The 20,752-nt window shown below is 37.0% G+C and overlaps 1 protein-coding gene across 1 annotated transcript in view; it reads right to left on the reverse strand.

Annotated features, from left to right (window-relative positions):
- Positions 1–406: 406 nt before the first annotated feature.
- pfdn6 (prefoldin subunit 6) overlaps positions 407–20,752 on the reverse strand; it is a 27,219-nt gene continuing 6,873 nt past the window's right edge. Inside the window, exons 2-4 of the mRNA XM_039768970.1 lie at positions 17,465–17,535; positions 17,258–17,382; positions 407–979 (exon numbers count right to left, since the gene is read on the reverse strand). Coding sequence (XP_039624904.1) covers positions 859–979; positions 17,258–17,382; positions 17,465–17,535 — 317 coding nt within the window. The 3' untranslated portion in view covers positions 407–858. The remainder of the gene's footprint in view (positions 980–17,257; positions 17,383–17,464; positions 17,536–20,752) is intronic.

Below are 20,752 nucleotides of genomic sequence, written 5' to 3' on the forward strand. Positions count from 1 at the left end.
TTAAATTCAGTCATTATTTAATCAAATTTGTGAAGAGTTGGAGTGGAATAACTTGTGGTGTTATTTCGTCATAGCTCCAGAAGAATGGGTTCAAACACCAGCCCAGTCACCATCTATCTGGAGTTTAAATACTTGCCTTTTCAGCATGGATTTTCCAGTCCCATTCCACAAATGCCAGGTAAATTGGCTCATGCCTTGCACCCAGTGCTGCTAGAACATGTCACTGGCTCTTTGTGACTTTATAACTGGATTTAGACAGTTCAGATAATGGTGTTTCTTTTGCTTTTTAATTTGGAGTTAAATGTTTTGTCCTTATCAGGACTGAAGAAGTTCTTGCATCATAGGACAGATACATTTGGAAGACTGAACAAGCTCCCTTAATATAATGCAGTAAATGTCAACAGTGGATTTTTCCAAACAGGTTTTATTTGAAATTGACCCCTAGACTGAATATTAAATATTTAATATTTTAAAATATAGTCACCAGGAACATGCCATATCCAATTGCAAAATGGGAAAATATATGCAAGCAGTCTTTTTCCATTTAAACGTAAACTTATTTCAATCATGTCTTCAGTCAAGAGAAAGAAAATCCACTTTACATTTTGTCAGTACACACTAATGTTACATGGGTTCAATCTGTTTTAAAATGTACATTTCAACATATACCATAAGATCATATAAACACAAATTCTGGTGAGTGCCATCTATGCATGAAGTGCATAAATAAAGTCTTTATGGCATATGAAAACTTACATTAACATAGTGATGCTGCTTGGAAATGCACAGTAAAAGCAGTGGTTTGCATGTACTATGCTGTGTAAAGTTTGTGTGCGAGGGTCTGTGCCTTAACAGCTGCTAAATCTTGACAGCCGTTTTGTTTTGACTCTTTTGGAACTCCTGCTGTAGTGCTGCTAGGACTTCTCGCCGTTGATCGGATTTCCTCTCCAGTTCCTTCATCTGAGACTCATAACGCTTTCTAGAAATACAAACAAAAAGCTTAATATTGAATATAAATACAGAATTAATTAAAATACATTTAATTACTTTCAGCATGTCTCCAGTGATCCATTAGTAAAAGAAAACTTAGAAAACATAGTTACGTTTCAATTTTTAGTGTAGTCTCTCCCAGATATGATTTAGAAACAAAGCCTCAGCCATGTAGAATATTTTGTGGAAAACAATTAAACACAACAGAAAAAAAATGCTCACTGCAATAATCTATTAAGATGTCTCTTTTTGGAACATTAGAGTGCAGTGTAGGAGGCATTAGTTATTGTTTGAAACTTAAAAAAATGTGTTTACTGCTATCAAAAAAATCTTATTTATTCTTAAGAAAAAAGGTCCAAAAAGTCACTAGATGCTACATTAAATTGCTACAAGGAATGTTATGTGCTGGCTATGAGGTTTCCACCTTCACTACTTAAACCTTTAAATACAGTAAAAATACAGTAACAAAACTAAAAAGCAAGTTGACTTTGGGGAAATAAATGCACTTTAAAACCTAATACATCAGTGTCACTAAGTAATTTATGCTTGGGTTGGGTTTTATTCAGATTTAGTTGAATTCCTGTTATCTACATTACTTAAAGTTGATATTACATTATGAAATGTTAATGTTGAGTGCGATACATGGGTTTCACCTACCAGACACCTTTTTATTAAAAAAACTTATGGAAAAAGTCAGTCAGTCATTTTCTAACCCACTTAGTCCTGAACAGGGTCATTGGGGGTGGGAATACTGGAGCCAATCCCAGCTAGCATAGGGCACAGGGCAGGAACAAACCCTGAGCAGGGCACCAGCCAATCACAGGTTGAACACACACACACACCACTAAATTTAGCATTGCCAGTCTACCTAACCTGCTAGAGGAAACCCATAAAGACACTGGGAGAACATGCAAACTCCCATGCAGTGAGGATCTGGGATTAGAACACTGGTCTCAATATTACAAGGCGGCAGCACTACCACTGTTCAGCCCTAAGGAAAAAGTATTTCCTGCAAATATCTCACTGAAGCACTATTCTACATACAGTGCATCCAGAAAGTATTCACAGCGCATCACTTTTTCCACATTTTGTTATGTTACAGCCTTATTCCAAAATGGATTACATTCATTTTTTTCCTCAGAATTCAACACACAACAACCCATAATGACAACATGAAAAATGTTTACTTGAGGTTTTTGCAAATTTATTAAAAATAAAAAAACTGAGAAATTACATGTACATAAGTATTCACAGCCTTTGCTCAATACTTTGTCGATGCAGCAATTACAGCCTCAAGTCTTTTTGAATATGATGCAACAAGCTTGGCACACCTATCCTTGGCCAGTTTAGCCCATTCCTCTTTGAAGGACTGTGACGATGTGGGTTCTGGCTCCACGCTCCCATGGCTGTTTGGGAACCCTTGAACCCACATCGTCACATTTGGTGGCAGCGGTGGGATGAGCTAGCAGTGGAGGCCAGAAGAGAAGACAGAGCAGCAAGCGGGATTGGTAATTGACGTTTTGAAAGAACCCACGTACCCAAGCCGGAGGAGGACATTTTTAAGAGACTGAGCTTTTTAAGTACATTTATTTATTGCTGGTTTTTAAATTGTCTTTTAAAGTTCTTATTCTTTTAATGTCCTGTTTTATGAAGGGGGCTTGGGTTTGTTTTAGTGGGATTGTTTTAGTGCTTTTATTGTTTTAGTGCAGTGTAGAGTGGCCGAGCTGTGGACCTGAGCTCCAGTTGCATTGGGTTGGCAGTGGTGTGGAGCCTTCCCATGCAACTGGAGTTTTATGGGGGGTGGAATGTGGTGTTATGGGTCCACAGCTCGTTGAGCAAAGGCCATTCATTTTAAATAATCACCGCACCCAAGGCGGCTTCGTGAGGGGGGCGTTGTTGTAGCGAGCCGCGGGGCAGTCGTCGATGTGGGCGTTTCTCGCCGTGTGCACAGGTGAGGAACTGCCCACATTCGTGATTGCTCCCGTGGCTAATGCTACAGCTGTGATGGCCCCTCACGTTATAAAAAAAGAAGCGCAAGTCGGTTGGGGGGGAAAAAAGGAAAAAAATGGAGAGAGAAAGGAAAGGAGAGGATGGAGGTTACCGGGAGCAGGAGAGGAAGCAGGTCGGTGAAAGAGAGAGAGAGCGAGCGCGAAGAGCGGCGGACGGCGAGCGAATGAGCGCTCATGGACAGCTGCGTGGAAGCTGGGTGTTAGGCCAACACCCAGGTGTTTGTGTTGATGTCGCTCCGCTGAGCGATCAGGTAGCGGGAGTGACCAAGGGAAGGCGACTGGCCGCAGAGAGGCCATGGAAAGGCAGCGGAAGTCGGGAGACTTGGTGCTGGAATCCCCAACGTGGGCGACCTGGCCGTTGTGGGAAACTGGGATGAGTGCCATACCGGAGCCAGGGTTCGGGAGGTCTCCAGTCTCGTGTGTGTCTGTAGAGGTGGGCAGCTGCAGAGAGCGTCTTGCCTGCTGCTTGGCCCAAACGGGATAAGCAGGTGAGACGCTACCACAAAAGCACCGGATTTGTTATTGTTTTAAAGACTGCTTCCTAAAGAAGATTTTAACCTCTCATTTTAAAGGATTGTTTTTTTCTATTTATTGTTATATTAACCTCCACGTTGTTATTTTGGATTATTTAATGAAGAACTTTTGGAGCACTGCACTTTACATGAACAGTTTATTTTGTTGACTGTTTTTTAATAAAAGCACTGTTTTGCACTTTTTACCTTCCCCTTGCTGGAACTATTTGCCTCCACTGACTATCTCTCTCGGTTTCATTATCGACGGTGTTGGGTTCAAGGGTTCCCAAACATCAAAGGGAGCGTGGAGCCAGAACCCACATCGTCACAAGGACCTCTCAAGCTCCATCAGGTTGGATTGGAAGCGTCGGTGCACAGCCATTTTAAGATCTCCCCAGAGATGTTCACAACCAAACTCTTCCTCAAACTTTTCGCCAAGTACTAATCACTGTTTTTCCAAAACAAAATAAGGACTTATTACAATGTGCATCATACAGACCAATTTCACTTCTGCATAATGACGTTAAAATACTCTCTAAAATCATAGCTAGAAGGATGGAGAAAGTGCTCCCCTCAGTAATATCACAAGATCAAACTGGATTTATCAGGGGCCGACACTTATCTTCAAATCTTCAACCTGTTTAATGTAATATACTCACCAACTTATTCAAACACCCCAGAAATATTATTATCATTGGATGCAGAAAAAGCATTTGACATGATTGAATGGAAATACCTTTTTTACTACATTGGAGAAATTTGGGTTTGGCCCGAACATTTGTGCATGGATCTAATTACTGTATACTAACCCAGAAGCTTCAGTTTGTATGAACAACAACAAACCAACCAACCATTTTCTAACCTGCTGAATCCGAAGACAGGGTCACGGGGGTCTGCTGGAGCCAATCCCAGCCAACACAGGGCACAAGGCCGGAACCAATCCTGGGCAGGGTGCCAACCCACCGCAGGACACACACAAACACACCCACACACCAAGCACACACTAGGGCCAATTTAGAATCACCAATCCACCTAACCAGCATGTCTTTGGATTGTGGGAGGAAACCGGAGCGCCCGGAGGAAACCCACGAACACGGGAGAACATGCAAACTCCACGCAGGGAGGACCCGGGAAGCGAACCCGGGTCTCCTTACTGTGAGGCAGCAGCACTACCACTGCGCCACCGTGCCGCCCATGAACAACAACAGTTCAGACTAATTTAAACTAGAACGTGGTACTAGACAAGGATGCCCCTGGTCACCGCTACTGTTTGCAATTGCCATTGAACCACTGGCAATACATTGTCGAAATACTGATCAGATAAAGGGGATCAGAGAAGGCCTGGAACAGAAAATTTCATTATATGCAGATGATATGGCACTGTATATATCAGACCGAGAAAATTCTGTGCCTGAAGTCTTAACAGCACTCACAGAATTTCAAAAGATCTGTGGTCTCAGAATTAATATGAATAAAAGTGTACTCTTTCCAGTGAATTCTCAAGTATATAATATTAGATTAGACACCCTACCTTTCATCATTGCAGAACAGTGTAAATACCTAGAGGTAAACATCACAAGTAAACATAAAGCTCTTTATCAACAAAATTTTGCTGTCTGCATGGAAAAAATTAAGCAAGACTTGTATAGATGGTCAACCCTTCATCTCACACTAGCTGGAAGAATTAACACTGTTAAGATGAATATTCTTCCTAAGCTCCTTTTTTATTTCAAAACATTCCATTATACATTAATAAATCATTCTTTAAGCAATTTAAGATGAATATTCTTCCTAAGCTCCTTTTTTATTTCAAAACATTCCAATACACATTAATAAATCATTCTTTAAGCAATTAGATTAAACAATAACCTAATTTATTTGGAACTCAAAACATCCACGCACCCAAAGAGCGACCCTACAAAGACAAAAGGCAGAGGGTGGCATGGCTCTACCTAACTTCCAGTTTTATTACTGGGCAGCAAATATACAAGCGATAAAAACCTGGACACAAATAGAAGAACATAAACAGGCTTGGTCCGCAATAGAAGTAAAATCCTGCAGTACTACTTTATATTCCCTGCTCTGTTCTCCAATAAACACAAGTTAATCTGCAATATACTAATAACCCAATTGTGCTTCACTCACTTAGAATATGGAACCAATATAGAAAGCATTTTAAGATGGAGAAGCTTTTATTTGTGGCACCTCTGCAAGAGAACCACCTCTTTCAACCTTCGCAAACATATGCAGTTTTTAATATCTGGAAAAAATTTGGAATTAACTTGCTTAGAGATCTTTATATAGACAACGTCTTTGCATCCTATGAACAATTAAATTCCAATTTTAACATTCCAGCTACACATTTCTTTCACTATCTTCAAATCAGGAAGTTAGTTAAACAGAACCTTCCCGATTTTCCTCATCTTGCATCCTCATCCATGCTGGAAAAAATATTGCTCAATCTCAAGGACTTAGACACCATCTCTACAATATATAAAATAACAGTTCCTCCCTTTCAAAGATCCAAGAGGACACTGGGAAAAATATCTCTCAATTAATATATCAGAAAAGGAATGTAAAGTAGCAATGCAGAGAATTCACTCGAGCTCCATATGCAAAGCATACAATTATACAACTCAAAATTATATAATCGAGCACATCTGTCTCGTCTAAAACTCTCCAAAATGTTTCCAGGGCAGGATCCAACCTGCGAACGCTGCAACCAAGTCCCAGCCTCACATGTTCTGGGCCTACACCAAATTAACATCATTCTGGACCAAAATTTTTAATTACCTTTCAGACAGCCTTGGTCTCACAATCCCTCCTAACCCATTAACAGCTGTGTTTGGGGTTCTTCCAGATGGATTTAAAGTGGAGAAAGACAAACAAATTGTGATTGCATTCACTACACTTTTGGCATGCAGACTTATTCTGCTAAACTGGAAGAACTCAATCTCTCCTCTTTTAAGTCAGTGGGAAACCGATGCGTTATACTATTTAAAATTGGAAAAAATCAAATACTCGGAGGATTCGTACAGACTTTTTTCAAAACATGGCAGGATCTAATCAGTAATATTTTAAAATAAGCTCTTAAAACACAGAGGAAGCAATTATTTCCGTATTTCTCTGTCTTATGCATCCATCTCATCAAATTTATTAATTTAGGTATGTTTACAAGCCTTAAATTTCACGCCGTTTGCCTTGCTCGCTCTCTCAGGCGTGGGAATCGATTTGTTCTTAACTCAATTTTACTTTTTGTAAAAAATTGATTTGTATGGATTGCAATAAAATTAATTAAAAAAAAAAAATGTACTCAAAACGTACTGCACATAAAGTTCACCTAGACCTCCCTTTACTACTCCCCTCAATCCATGGAGGCCCACGGTGAGTGCAGGTTTTTGTTAATTCTTGCAAATTCTTCACTTTAACTGAACTCTTATCCTAATTAAACATGATATTATTGCCAGTTTCAAACTTTATTATTTCAGAAATGCATAAAGCAGTTGATTTTCTTTTTAAAGGAGTTTAACAAGTATCACTAAGCTATACTGGTCTCTTTAAAATCTGTTTTTTTAAATAAAAGGTTCTTTTTTTTTTTTTAATCAGAAGCAGAAATGATATTAAAGTAAAAAGAGAATTATATAAAATGGTATATTTTTACTCCACTGATTTCAATAAACAGGAGTATTTTTTAATTTTATTCTTAATACATTTTTTTGTAAAGCTTGAAATTCAAATTGTATTTTATTAATGAAAATGCAAGCTCTAAATGTTAAAGAGAAATGGCTATTTCAATAGCCGCTCCACATCTGAGATCATTACCAGATAACTGCTTCAAAACCACTGGCATTTTAAAATAAACATAAAAACCTCAAAACCTGGAAAAGTAAATGTTTTAAAAATTTCTATAAAAAGGTAGATATTACGGGGTTATTCTTTAATTACACAATAAGGGTCGAATGCAGTAAGCAACAGTATTCTTAATTAGGTTAGGAATTCCAGTTAAAAGCAGATCATGGTTGGAACAATACTTCTTGGACTTACTTGAGTAGCTAGTGCCTTGACTGTCCCTCTAGGATATTTGGATCAAGATTTCAATGGATTACTTTCGGCATTCTCTGTATTATTTGCAACTGGAAGTCAATCAAAATAAAGCCTTTTTACTGGCTAACTGAACAGATTACAATATGCAAGATTTCAAGGCACCTTAAGCCACCTCAAAAGCTTGTACAGTATATTGTAATCAGTTCAGTTAGCAAATAAAAATGTCATTTTAGTTGAATTCTAATTGAATCCACAATAGCTAAAACGGTACAACATCAGTATTTTTTGAAAGCTTGTTTTGCATTTCGGCAACTGTGTACTCAGTAAGAAAACACTAATGAACCTGTTGCATGAATTATTTTCTGAATGCACAACAGAAAAGAGAAGTATGCTATACACCATACAGGTATATGCATGGTAAAAGCTGTTGCAAGTCTGAAAATAGTAGTCACAACTTTTTTTACTCTTTCTTGTAGCAGCTTGTTCATGTTTTTAAAATGCCAGATTGTTCCACTGAAAGTGGTTTATTTTTGAGTAAATGAAATTCCTTCTGTACCCTCATTCTTCAAGACAAATTTTTACTAATATAGGCTTCCCTTGACACAAAAGCAAAGCTTTATAAAAATTGGGTATATGTGGAAAGTTAGGTAAAACCATTTTTTTTAATACACAAACCACAATTAAGATTAATTTTCAGTTATGAAAACCAAGTCTGGAACTATTGTCAAATTCCTGCTGCTAGTGTGTACCCTCAATCATCTCTACATTCGTTTCAAGTATTCTGTTCTACAGGCAGCAGAACTGAGCAGTGCTGAACGTCTGGAGCACAGCTTGATGCTGGTGATGCACAATCACAGTCAAAGTCAGGGCTTCTTAAACTTTAAGTCAAAACTCCAAAAATGCTGAGCCATCTGTTCAAAGTCTCTCAATAATTTAAAACCAAAGCTGCAAAGTATTATCTTGGACTTTGGTTACTGAAAACAGTAGTCACATTACATGATTCTGGATAATATTAAACCTATTAATTAAACCAAATGTTTAACTTTAGTAGACTGTTGATGCAGATGTGATCTTTCTAGGCCAGGGTACATGCTTTTTTTTGCTGTACCACCTTAAGGAATTGAAATTTTTTTATGGACCACAATTTTTTCCATCCAAAATTAAGTACTAAAAACTCTTAGAAAGCACAACTAAAGGGGATATTTTTCAAAATCGCACACTCCCAACAATATTACATCTGGGGATTTTAATAAGCAATTGCAGAGAGTTTGAGTGGTTGTGTGCCTTTTTTTAGGAATTATTTTTTAATGTAAGAACAATAGTGCAGTTTGATAGTTTGCCATCCTTTTAAGGTACAAAAGTTATATAGTTCCAAATTAATCTAGATAGTTACCCAAGATTTAAAGAAAAACAAAAAACAAATAAAAAAAGAGCCAAATAACTCAAGTTATTTATGAAGGACGAACTTCATTCATGGCCTCAAGTGTCTTGATGTTGCACTTCTGCATCAACCTGTTCCTGTATTTATTTTTTAAGGAAGGATGAAGTTTACTAAACATTGGCACCTCTGCAACCAAAAAAAAAAGTTTCCACTCATGATTAATGTTAATAAAGCTCAAGTGTAATGTTTGATAATATGTACATTGTTAATAATTGTTGACATTCAACTTTGTTCTTCATGTAATATTATTGTCCTTCCATAGTCTGATGATGTTGAAAAACTGTTCAGAAAGATACATCAGGCAAGTTCACCAAAAAAAAAAGAAGATCTTTAATATAACATTGTCCCTTGCCTGTCACTTAAAAGAGATGCTTTCAGGTATATACAAAAGTCCATCAGTCTTTTGTGTGCAATTCCTGATAAGTCTCTATACATACAAAAACTGGCTCAAAGAGGTGGGGAGTAAGAGGAAAATGTTACCTCTGTTTCCATGTGAGCAGTTGAAGATTTTGATTTGGGCAGAGAAGAGAAAAAGAGGGGTGAGAGAAACAAAAGTGGAATCTCACAGCAGGGGACCAAGAGACTGAAGTGCAGTAGAGTATGAACACTCAAGTTTAGCTGCTGTGCAACTAACGCTTCTTTAAGGCCCCATTTTTATCCACCTAGCCCCACCCAGTTATGTATTTGGATTTTTGAAAATGCTCCTCTTGAAAGGTGTTTTCAGAAAAAGATTAGCTCCACAAAGGGGTGTGAGACATCTCTATTTGTGTTTATGGTCTCTGTTTAATGTTTATGAAGATATAAAGTAGCTACCATGAGTGTATCTCCTTCACTATGCTTCCTCCAAAGACAAAACCAAAGAAACAGTTTGTTCCTAACAATTCATTATTTGTGTTTAAATACTTAAAAAAGGGTGAAGGCACAGTCATGGCCAAATATTTTGCACCCCTGCACTTTCCCCTGCAATGTTAGAAATGGTAGATTTCTCCTTCTCCAACAGTACTCGGTGCCAAACCAAAAGATAATTGTCAAATGACAGAGAACCAGTATCAAAGAATTAAAAAGGGAGAGTCTTACATTAAGTACCATGACTTTACAATATTACTCAAAGAATGATTCACAATTGTAAAAACAACAATACCCAAAAATACACCACATTTCTCTACATTAAATTAATTTTCACTTGATAATACTGTGGGAGAAAACTGTTTCTAAATCAATGAGTCCTTTACTGCTGAATGTAATAGATAACTAAACCTATTAAACCCCCATCATCAAGTGCTAAGACCAGAGGTCTGGGACTGCATAATGAACATTATGAAAATCAAAACTTTTCAAAATGAACACAATGGTCACCACTTCTTCTAGATCTTTCACCCTTTGCATGGAAAAGGGAGACAAATAACATGTATATCCGCTACCCCAGATCTACACAATGTGTATGAAATTTTGATCAATCAATGAATAAAAAGCACTAAAAATCATAAAAAATACCATAAATCAGATTTTGGAGTTGCTGTTAACTGACAATTTGTTTTGACTAGTAATACCTATCTCATGCTTTTAGACTGGCTATAAAACCTCCCAGGACCGAACTTGAACATGAGACAGCAATAGCGCAAACACTTGACGTGCTGACGTGTGCTTTGCAAACGCTAGAGTCTGTTGAGAGTTGTTGGTTTGTTCTGTAGTATGAGATTTAAATAAAAAAAATATATATATACATTTTGCTCTTAAAAACCTGGGTTTTGGTTGCCGCTAAAGAACCGTGTGGGAATTTTTAAAGCTTTTTTTCCTTTTAGAAGGTTTTTTTTTTTTGCTTTTTTTTCGCCCACACAAGAGCAAAAGTAGCTGAGTGTTTGGAAGTGCACTTGGAATTTGTACTTGTACCTGTTCTTGTTATCTGTATTTGAATTAGCACTGAGGAGGCAGGGTAGAAAGCAACAGTAACTGATATACATTTTTAGGAAGGATAGACAGAACAGAAAAGGAGGTGGGGTTGCTGTTTATGCCAAACAGGGTTTAAATGTAAGTCATCTTCAGTTGGATGATGAGCCCCATCTTAGTGAGGACATGTGGCTTGCCTGGAAAATATTAGGGAAAAGGTCTTATTTTAGGAGTGTGTTATAGACCACCCAATTCAGACAGTAATTTCAACACACATCTTTTAGTAATATCAAAAGGCAAGTTTACAGGGGATATTATAGTCATGGGGGACTTTAATTATCCAAATATTAACTGGGATAACCTTACAGATGGAGGAGCACAAGAGCAGGAGTTTTTAGAAGTAATCAGTGACTGTTTTTTAACACAGCATGTTAAAGCACCAACACGGGGTGAAGCCTGTCTGGATTTAGTATTCTGTAATAATCAGGATAGAATTGAGGGTGTAGAGGTGATTGAACCACTAGGGTCAAGTGACCATAATGTAATACAATTCTCAGTATTTTGTAAGAGTACAGATGCAAAGACTAAAATTGTTAAGTTGAACTTTGTAGGGCTAATTTTGAGCAGACAAAGTCTAAGTAGGATAGACTGGGATAAGCTTTTAAATGTGGAGACAGTCGAGGAGCAGTGGAACAGGTTTAAAATGTTTTACATGTAATGCAGGACAGATACATACCTAAATTTGGAATTAATAGGAAACTAAAAAACTCCACGATGGATTAATAAAGATTTAAAAAAGAAGTTGCAAAGGAAAAAACTGCTGTATAAGGCATATAAGACTAATGACTGCAAAGAGAATGTAGAGCGTATGAGAACATGAGGGCAACCATTAAGAAGGATATCAGGAGGCTAAAAGACAGTTGGAGAGGAATATAGCAGATAAGGCGAAAGAAGACCCCAAGAGATTCTTTCAGTATTTTAGTAGTAAAAGAACAGTTAAGGAGGAGGTCAAGTTCATCAGGAATAGTAAAGGGAATTAAAAGATACAGACAATGAAATAGCAGATGCCCTAAACTTACATTTTCTGAGGTGTTTACAAGTGAGCAAGTGGATAACCTCCAGAGGTAAAGACTACTAAGGAGGTACTGAGGGATTTGGAAATTGTAGAGGGAGAAGTGCTGCTCAGATTAAATAAGATGAAATCAAACAAATCACCAGGCCCAGATAATATTTATCCTCGTGTTCTTAAGGAGGCTAGTGAGTACATATATAAACCCTTGACACATATTTTTAGGAAGTCACTGTGCACTGGAGAGATTCCAAGGACTGGAAAATGGCAAATATCATCCCATTATATAAAAAGGGTGACAGGGCAGATCCAAGCAACTATAGGCCAGTAAGCTTAACATGCATCACAGGAAAATTAATGGAAGGAATTATTAAGGATAAGATTGAGCAACACATGGCAAGGACAGGAGTTATTCTGAACAGTCAGCATGGGTTCAGAAGAGGGAGGTCGTGTTTTACTAACATGTTGGAATTCTATGAGGAGGCAACAAAAGGATACGATCAAAGTGGAGCTTATGATATTATTTATCTGGACTTTCAGAAAGCATTTGATAAGGTGCCACATGAGAGGTTGGGCATCAAGTTAAAAGAAGTGGGAGTTCAGGGTGATGTTTTTAGATGGGTGCAGAATTGGCTCAGACACAGGAAGCAGAGGGTGATGGTGCGAGGAACCTCATCAGAACTGGCCGATGTTAAGAGTGGTGTTCCACAGGGGTCAGTGCTAGGGCCACTGCTATTTTTAATATATATAAATGATTTAGATAGGAATATAAGTAACAAGCTGGTTAAGTTTGCAGATGATACCAAGATAGGTGGATTAGCAGATAATTTGGAATCCGTTATATCATTACAGAAGGACTTGGATAGCATACAGGCTTGGGCAGATTTGTGGCAGATGAAATTTAATGTCAGTAAATGTAAAGTATTACACATAGGAAGTAAAAATATTAGGTTTGAATACACAATGGGCGGTTGGAAAATCGAGAGTACACCTTATGAGAAGGATTTAGGAGTCATAGTGGACTCTAAGCTATCAACTTCCCGACAGTGTTCAGAAGCCATTAAGAAGGCTAACTGAATGTTAGGATATATAGCACAGTGTGTGAAGTACAAGTCCAAGGAGGTTATGCTCAACCTTTATAATGCACTGGTGAGGCCTCATCTTGAGTACTGTGTGCAGTTTTGGTCTCCAGGCTACAAAAAGGACATAGCAGCAGCTAGAAAAGGTCCAGAGAAGAGCGACTAGGCTGATTCCAGGGCTACCGGGGTTAAATTATGAGGAAAGATTAAAAGAGCTGAACCTTTACAGTTTAAGCAAAAGAAGATTAAGAGGTGACATGATTGAAGTGTTTAAAATTATGAAGGGAATTAGTACAGTGGATCGAGATTTGCATTTTAAAATGAGTTTATCAAGAACACGGGGACACAGTTGGAAACTTGTTGAGGGTAAATTTCACACAAACATTAGGAAGTTTTTTTTACACTACGAACGATAGACACTTGGAATAAGCTACCAAGTAGTGTGGTAGACAGTAAGACTTTATGGACTTTCAAAACTCGACTTGATGTTTTCTTGGAGGAAATAAGTGGATAGGACTGGAGAGCTTTGTTGGCCTGAATGGCCTGTTCTCGTCTAGAGTGTTCTAATGAGCAAAATGAAAGTTAAGAGAAGGGAAGCACTGTTTTATACAGCACTATTTCTTCTACCTTCTTTCATATTTGCTTATGTATACGGATGAACGTTTCTAAGTTGCATTGACTTTATAAATCTGGCTTGCTGGGTAGAATGGCAAGAGGAAAACTGACAATTTTGTGTTTTATTTTATTTTGTTTTATTAACAGGACGTTTTGAAAAATGTCATTTGCCAACATTTTTACTTTTGTTGGTGACAAGCAAAAAAAATTTCAATTAAATGGTTTCACGTCTCCTTGTTGTAACACGATAAAAAGTGATGCATGCATTCTGCAGAAAACATAGTAAGTCAGGAGACTCTGTTGGGGCTTTTTCACCTTCCACTAATACCAGACCTTATTAATGCCTCCTCCCATTATGCGTCTCTTCATTTTAGGCAATTAAATCTATTGACAAAATGGCAGTATTTCCAGAGATACATTACATTTTATATATGTACGCTGTATTATATTGCGTGTACAGTTCTAAGAATAACTTGCACATTACTTCTAATGGTTTTGCGCTATTGCCTGTTGCTGTAATAAGTGAATTTTACACTAGATATCAATAGATCTATCAATTTATTTTTAAAACGTAAAAGCGTTTTTCAGTCACAGAATTTTCTTACCAAAGTATTTATTTAGCAATTAAACTGTCTATGTTTTTTTTTCCTCTTTTACTTTGCCATGGCAAAAAATTACATTACAACAAAACTGATATATAAGTTAATGGTTATCGGATCTGGCAGGCTTTCACATCCAGTCAGAATTAGTGGCTGCTTTGCTTTGTTGAACTCCATATTTAAATCAAGGTTTTTTAGTTGCTGAAAACCTAATTAAAAATGTCTTGTATCGCGTGCTTTGCTTTTCCACAAAAATATGGACAAAATAAGTTTAGAGTATTTAGGTGATACAACTTTTATAAATTTCCATTAAAAGACAAATATTCTGGGCACTTCTACATGTTGTCGATGAAATAACCTATAGCCTAACGTGACACAAGTGGAAGGGTTAAAGACCCGGAGGCTGTCACTATTTGTAATTTTTTTAAAGTATGTTGTTCTGTTGTGGTGGGTCTTTAAATGATCTACAACACCTATTCCAAAAAATCTGGGACGCTGTGTAAAACATAAAAAAAAAAAAAAAAGTGCAAGGATTTGTAAATCTCATAAACCCTTATTTTATTCATAGAACATAAATGTTGAAAGTGAGACATTTTACTATTTCATGAAAAATATTAGCTCATTTTGAATTTGATGACAGCAACACGTCTCAAAAAAGTTGTGACAGAGAAACAAACGTTTGGAAAACTAAGTGGTACTAAAAACAGATAGCTGGAGGAATATTTTGTAACTATGGTAATTAGGTTAATTGGCAACACATGATTAGGTATAAAAAGAATCTTAGATTGACAGAGTCTCTCAGAAGTAAAGAAGGGCAGAGGCTCACCAATCTGCAAAAGACTACATCTACAAATAGTGGAACAATTTCAGAAATGTTGCTCAATGTAAAATTGTGCAGACTTTAAATATCTCATCATCTATCTTTATATATAATACACTACCATGGCTGTTCATTTGTCTGTCCAGGATTTTAAATCACCTGTAGCTCGCCAACCATTTGACCTATTGACCTGACATTTGGTACACATATACTATGTGACGTCTACTATCCACTTTCAGGGTGATGACTGACCACTAAAGTTATTTTTTTTTTTATTTATATTTTATTGTAGAATCAACTCTCGGCACGTGTGTATGGGCACCGTTCTCATCCCCAACCTCTTCATATCTTAAATAATTCTTGAGGCAGATGGAAGACTAAGGTGCCAGCTTAAGTGAAAAATTAAAGAAAACATACCAAGTAATTGCAACACAAACACTGACTTAATCAGTTTTAATGCGAAAAGATGCCAACGAAAGAAGAGAATAAGAAGGCCGCTAGGGTGGGGAAAAGAAGAGCTGCTCAGGAAGCAGCAAACAAATGCTAAACGTACAAAGAAATAGGATTCAATTGTGAATGCTCAAGTGTATTCACTGCATATTATCGTTCAGTGCGCCATTACTGTCATTACATAATATCATCAAAAGGAGAAATTTCTATGCGCAAGTGACAGGGTTGAAAATCATTGTTGGATACCTGTGATCTTCAGGCCTTCAACGGCACTGTATTTAAAACAGGCATGACTCTGTCACAGAAATCACTGCATGGGCTCAAACACTTCCGGAAATCATTGTCTGTGAACACAGTTCGCCATGCTATCCACAAATGCAAGTTAAAAATGATCCAGAAATGCAACCAACGTCTCTGGACCAAAGCTCATTTAAAATGGACTGAGGCAAAGTGGAAAACTGTTCTGTGGTCAGAGGAATCAAAATCTGAAATTCTTTTTGGAAAACATGGATGCCGTGTCCTTCGGACTAAAGAGTAGAGGGATCATCCAGCTCGTTATCACTGTTCAATTCAAAAGCCTACATCTCTGATGGTATGGGGTGCATTAGAGCCTGTGGAATTGGCAGCTTGCACGTCTGGAAAGGAACCATTAATGTTGAAAGGTATATAAATGTTTTAGAGCAACATATGCTCCCATCCAGACAAAGCCTTCTTCAGGGAAGGCCTTGCATATTTTGTCAAGACGATACTAAACTGTATACTGCATCTATTACAACAGCATGGCTTCATAGTAGAAGACTCCTGGCATTGAACCAGCCTACCTGCAGTCCTGATCTTTCACCAACTGAAAACATTTGGAGCAGCACAAAATTAAAAGTATTATAAAAAAAAAAAAAAAAAAAAGGAGACCCAGGGCTGTTGAGCAATTAGAATCCAATATCAGACAAAAATGGGACAACATTGCTCTCCCACAAAACCAGCAAGTGGTCTCCTCAGTTCCTAGACATTTACAGACTGTTGTTAAAAGAACAGGGGATGCTACACAGTGGTAAACATGGCCCTGTCCCAACTTTTTTGAGACATTTTGCTGCCACTAAACTGAAAATGACCTTATTGTTTTCTTAAAAAGGTACATTTTCTCAGTTTAAACATTTAGGTTTGAGATTAACAAATCATTGCATTTTGCTTTTATTCACATTTTACACACCGTCCCAACATTTTTGGAATTGTGGTTGTAAATGCAACTCTGTAGGTTGCTGGAGAAGACACAACATTGTAAAAGAAATTTCTCCACTTCTTAGAGGAAGCGAGTATTGTTTTCCATTTAACATTTTTGTGTTTCAATATACTTCCTGCTCCCAAACATTCTCTAATAAATAATGACTCGAGCTAGTCAGTGATAAAAGTATTACATGTGTGGAATGCTAATATAAAGGCTCTGATATGATGTCAGTGGCATGTTTTTCAAAAGCATGTTGTAAACTATGTGAAAGGGGATTGAAAATATCAAAATATTACTATTTATTGTATAGCTCTGAGATATCAAACATAAAGTTAGTTGGCACTGTATACAGAGTAAATAAATGATAGTACCTGCATATTACCTAGCATACGTAGTTATTCATTACCAAAGTGTCAGGCACCTCATTATAAAATGCTAAACATACGTTTCTAAAGTTCACTTTTATATTAAACAATTTCAATAATAACCTTTCCTATGCTGCCAAAAAAATGTTACTTACATCTCTCCTGTGATATATTCTAGCCTCTTAGCTACTGTTGATTTTGCTTCCTCCAGGTCCTGCTTTACAAGAACTGGTCCGATCAGCTTGTAGACCATATTCTCAGCCTCTAAAAGATCAAGCTCCTTAAAGACATAAAACAGCATTCTTTACTGTTATAAAGATAAACTGAATTATTATAACTTTAAGAAAATAAACCATACTCACTTCTTTAACAATATTGTTCTCTGTGAGTTGAGCCTCCAGCTTTTGCCGTGCAGACATGGTCTTACTGAGATCTGAAAAGTGAAAGAGAGGTCTTAACATGGCTACAGCTTCACTTCAGACAACAGGTTAATAAAATTAATATTAATTAATATTAATAGGAGACTAAAATTAAACCATAAAAGGTAGCCAATACACACTTAAGAGTACCAAGGTACAGTAACTAGTCTTAAAATGACCAGATACTGTCAAACAACACTGTGATAGCGTAAAGGAGGAAGACATGGAATGGTTTTGCATTGTACAACACTTCCACTTCAAAGCACTTTGATTCTGGTGCATTTTTTTTTCTTCAAGTGGGAGAGTGTTCTCTATGAAACAATAGTGTGAAATTTGAATAAATATTATTTGATGCTATTTTCATTTGTTTACATCTTTCATTCAAGTACAGTATTTCATCAGCTGTATGTTGTCCCCCTTTACAGTCTGTAGATTAATGTACTGTATATGCAAATCAGTGCTTGATGTGGACAAATTTATTGATACCCCTGAATGAAAAAAAGAAGAGCCTGCAATTATCTCTAATGAACTTAAGTGGCAAAAGTAATTGGAACCCATAATTGTTTATTGCAATTTAACAAAAATCAGACTTTGTTTTAGAGTTGTGATTCAAACCAATATTTTAAACAGCAGCACAAATGAAAATGGCATGGACAAAAATTATAGGACCCTTAAAAAAATATTTTCACTATTTTTATGCCCATTCTGGGGTTAATTTTCCACGTACAGGGAGTTTCGCTACAGTCCTATGGACCTTAAACTTCTAAATGATATTTGTAACTGTTGTCATATGATCTTATAGATGTGCCTTAAACATAATTGTGTAGAATTTTTTTTCTTATCTCCTCAGACAACTCTCTCCTTGGCTTTCCCTGGTCCACATTTAGTTTGGAACACACAAAATCAAACAGCAGATTGACTACTTTCCTCCATTTGAATAGCTGAATGACTGATTGCACAATTGGAGACGTGTTGTACTGATTAAAGAAAATGGCTACTTTAAAAAACCAGACCAATCCAATTATTTATGATCTTTTCTAGGATTACTAACAAATATGTCCAGGCCATCAAATAATATCTTTGTAGAATAAGTTAATATTTTGTCTCTTTTCACAGTTGCCTTAGAGTACCAACAAATATGTCAATGTCTAATAACCAAGGAAAAAAAAAACAAACAAAAAAAACTAGGAGTGCTGGATGTGTATGTGTATATATGTATATAAACTGCTCAAAAAAATTAAAGGAACACTTTGAAAACACATCAGATCTCAATGGGAAAAAGAAATCCTGGATATCTATACTGATATAGACTGGGTAATGTGTTAGGAATGAAAGGATGCCACATCGTTTGATGGAAATGAAAATGATCAACCTACAGAGCCCTGAATTCAAAGACGCCCCAAAAATCAGAGTGAAAAAATTATGTGGCAGGCTAGTCCATTTTGCCAAAATTTAATTGCAGCAACTCAAAATTGTACGCAGCACTTTGTATGGCCCCTGTGTTCTTGTATACATGCCTGACAACATCGGTGCATGCTTCTAATGAGATGACAGATGGTGTTGTGGGGGATCTCCTCCCAGATCTGGACCAGGGCATCATGGAGCTCCTGGACAGTCTGAGGTGCAACCTGGTGGCATTGGATGGACCAAAACATAATGTCCCAGAGGTGTTCTATTGGATTTAGGTCAGGAAAGTGTGGTGGCCAGTCAATGGTATCAATTCCTTCATCCTCCAGGAACTGCCTGCATACTCTCACCACATGAGGCCAGGAATTGTCGTGCACCAGGAGCCACTGTACCAGCATAGGGTCTGACAATGGGTCCAAGGATTTCATCCTGATACCTAATGGCAGCCAAGGTGCCTTTGTCAAGCCTGTAGCGGTCTGTGTGACCCTCCATGGATATGCCTCCCCAGCCAATCATTAACCCACCACCAAACTGCTCATGCTGAATGATGTTACAGGCAGCATAATGTTCTCCATGGCTTTTCCAGACCCTTTCACTTCTGTCACGTGCTCAGGATGAACCTGCTCTCATCTGTAAAAAGCACAGGGCACCAGTGGTGCACCTGCCAATTCTGGTATTCTATGGCAAATGCCAAATGAGCTGCATGCTGCTGGGCAGTGAGCTCAGGGCCCATTAGAAGACATGGAACCCTTGGGTCACCCTCATGAAGTCTTTCTGGTTGTTTGGTCAGAGACATTCACACCAGTGGCCTGCTGGAGGTCATTTTGTAGGGCTCTGGCAGTGCTCATCCTGTTCCTCCTTGCCCAAAGGAGCAGATACTGGTCCTGCTGATGGGTTATGGACCTTCTATGGCCCTCTCCAGCTCTCCTAGAGTAACTGCTTGTCTCCTAGAATCTCCTCCATGCCCTTGAGACTGTGCAGGGAGACACAGCAAACCTTCTGGCAATGACACATATTGATGTGCCATCCTGGAGAAGTTGGACTACCTGTGCAACCTCTGTAGGGTCCAGGTATCACCTCATGCTACCAGTAGTGACACTGACTGTAGCCAAATGCAAAACTAGTGAAGAAACAGTCAGAAAAGATGAGGAGGAAAAATGTCAGTGGCCTCCACCTGTTAAACCATTCCTGTTTTGGGGGTCATCTCATTGTTGCCCCTCTAGTGCATCTGTTATTTATTTCATTAACACCACAGCAGCTGAAACTCCCTCTGCTACTTAACTGACTAGATTAATATCCCATAAGTTTCATTGACTTTATGCTATACTCTGATTAAAAGTGTTCCTTTAATTCTTTTGAGCAGTATATATATATATATATATATATATATATATATATATATATATATATATATATATATATATATATATATATATATATATATGTATATATATATGTATATATGTATATATATATATATATATATATATATATGTATATATATATATATATATATATATATATATATATATATATATATATATATATATATATATATATATATATATATATATATATATATATATATATATATATATATATATATATATATATATATATATATATATATATATATATATATATATATATATATATATATATATATATATATATATATATATATATATATATATATATATATATATATATATATATATATCTATATATGTATATCTATATATATATATATATATGTATACAGTGGTGTGAAAAACTATTTGCCCCCTTCCTGATTTCTTATTCTTTTGCATGTTTGTCACACAA

The sequence above is a fragment of the Polypterus senegalus genome, chromosome 11 (assembly GCF_016835505.1).
Source record: "Polypterus senegalus isolate Bchr_013 chromosome 11, ASM1683550v1, whole genome shotgun sequence".
NCBI lineage: Eukaryota > Metazoa > Chordata > Cladistia > Polypteriformes > Polypteridae > Polypterus > Polypterus senegalus.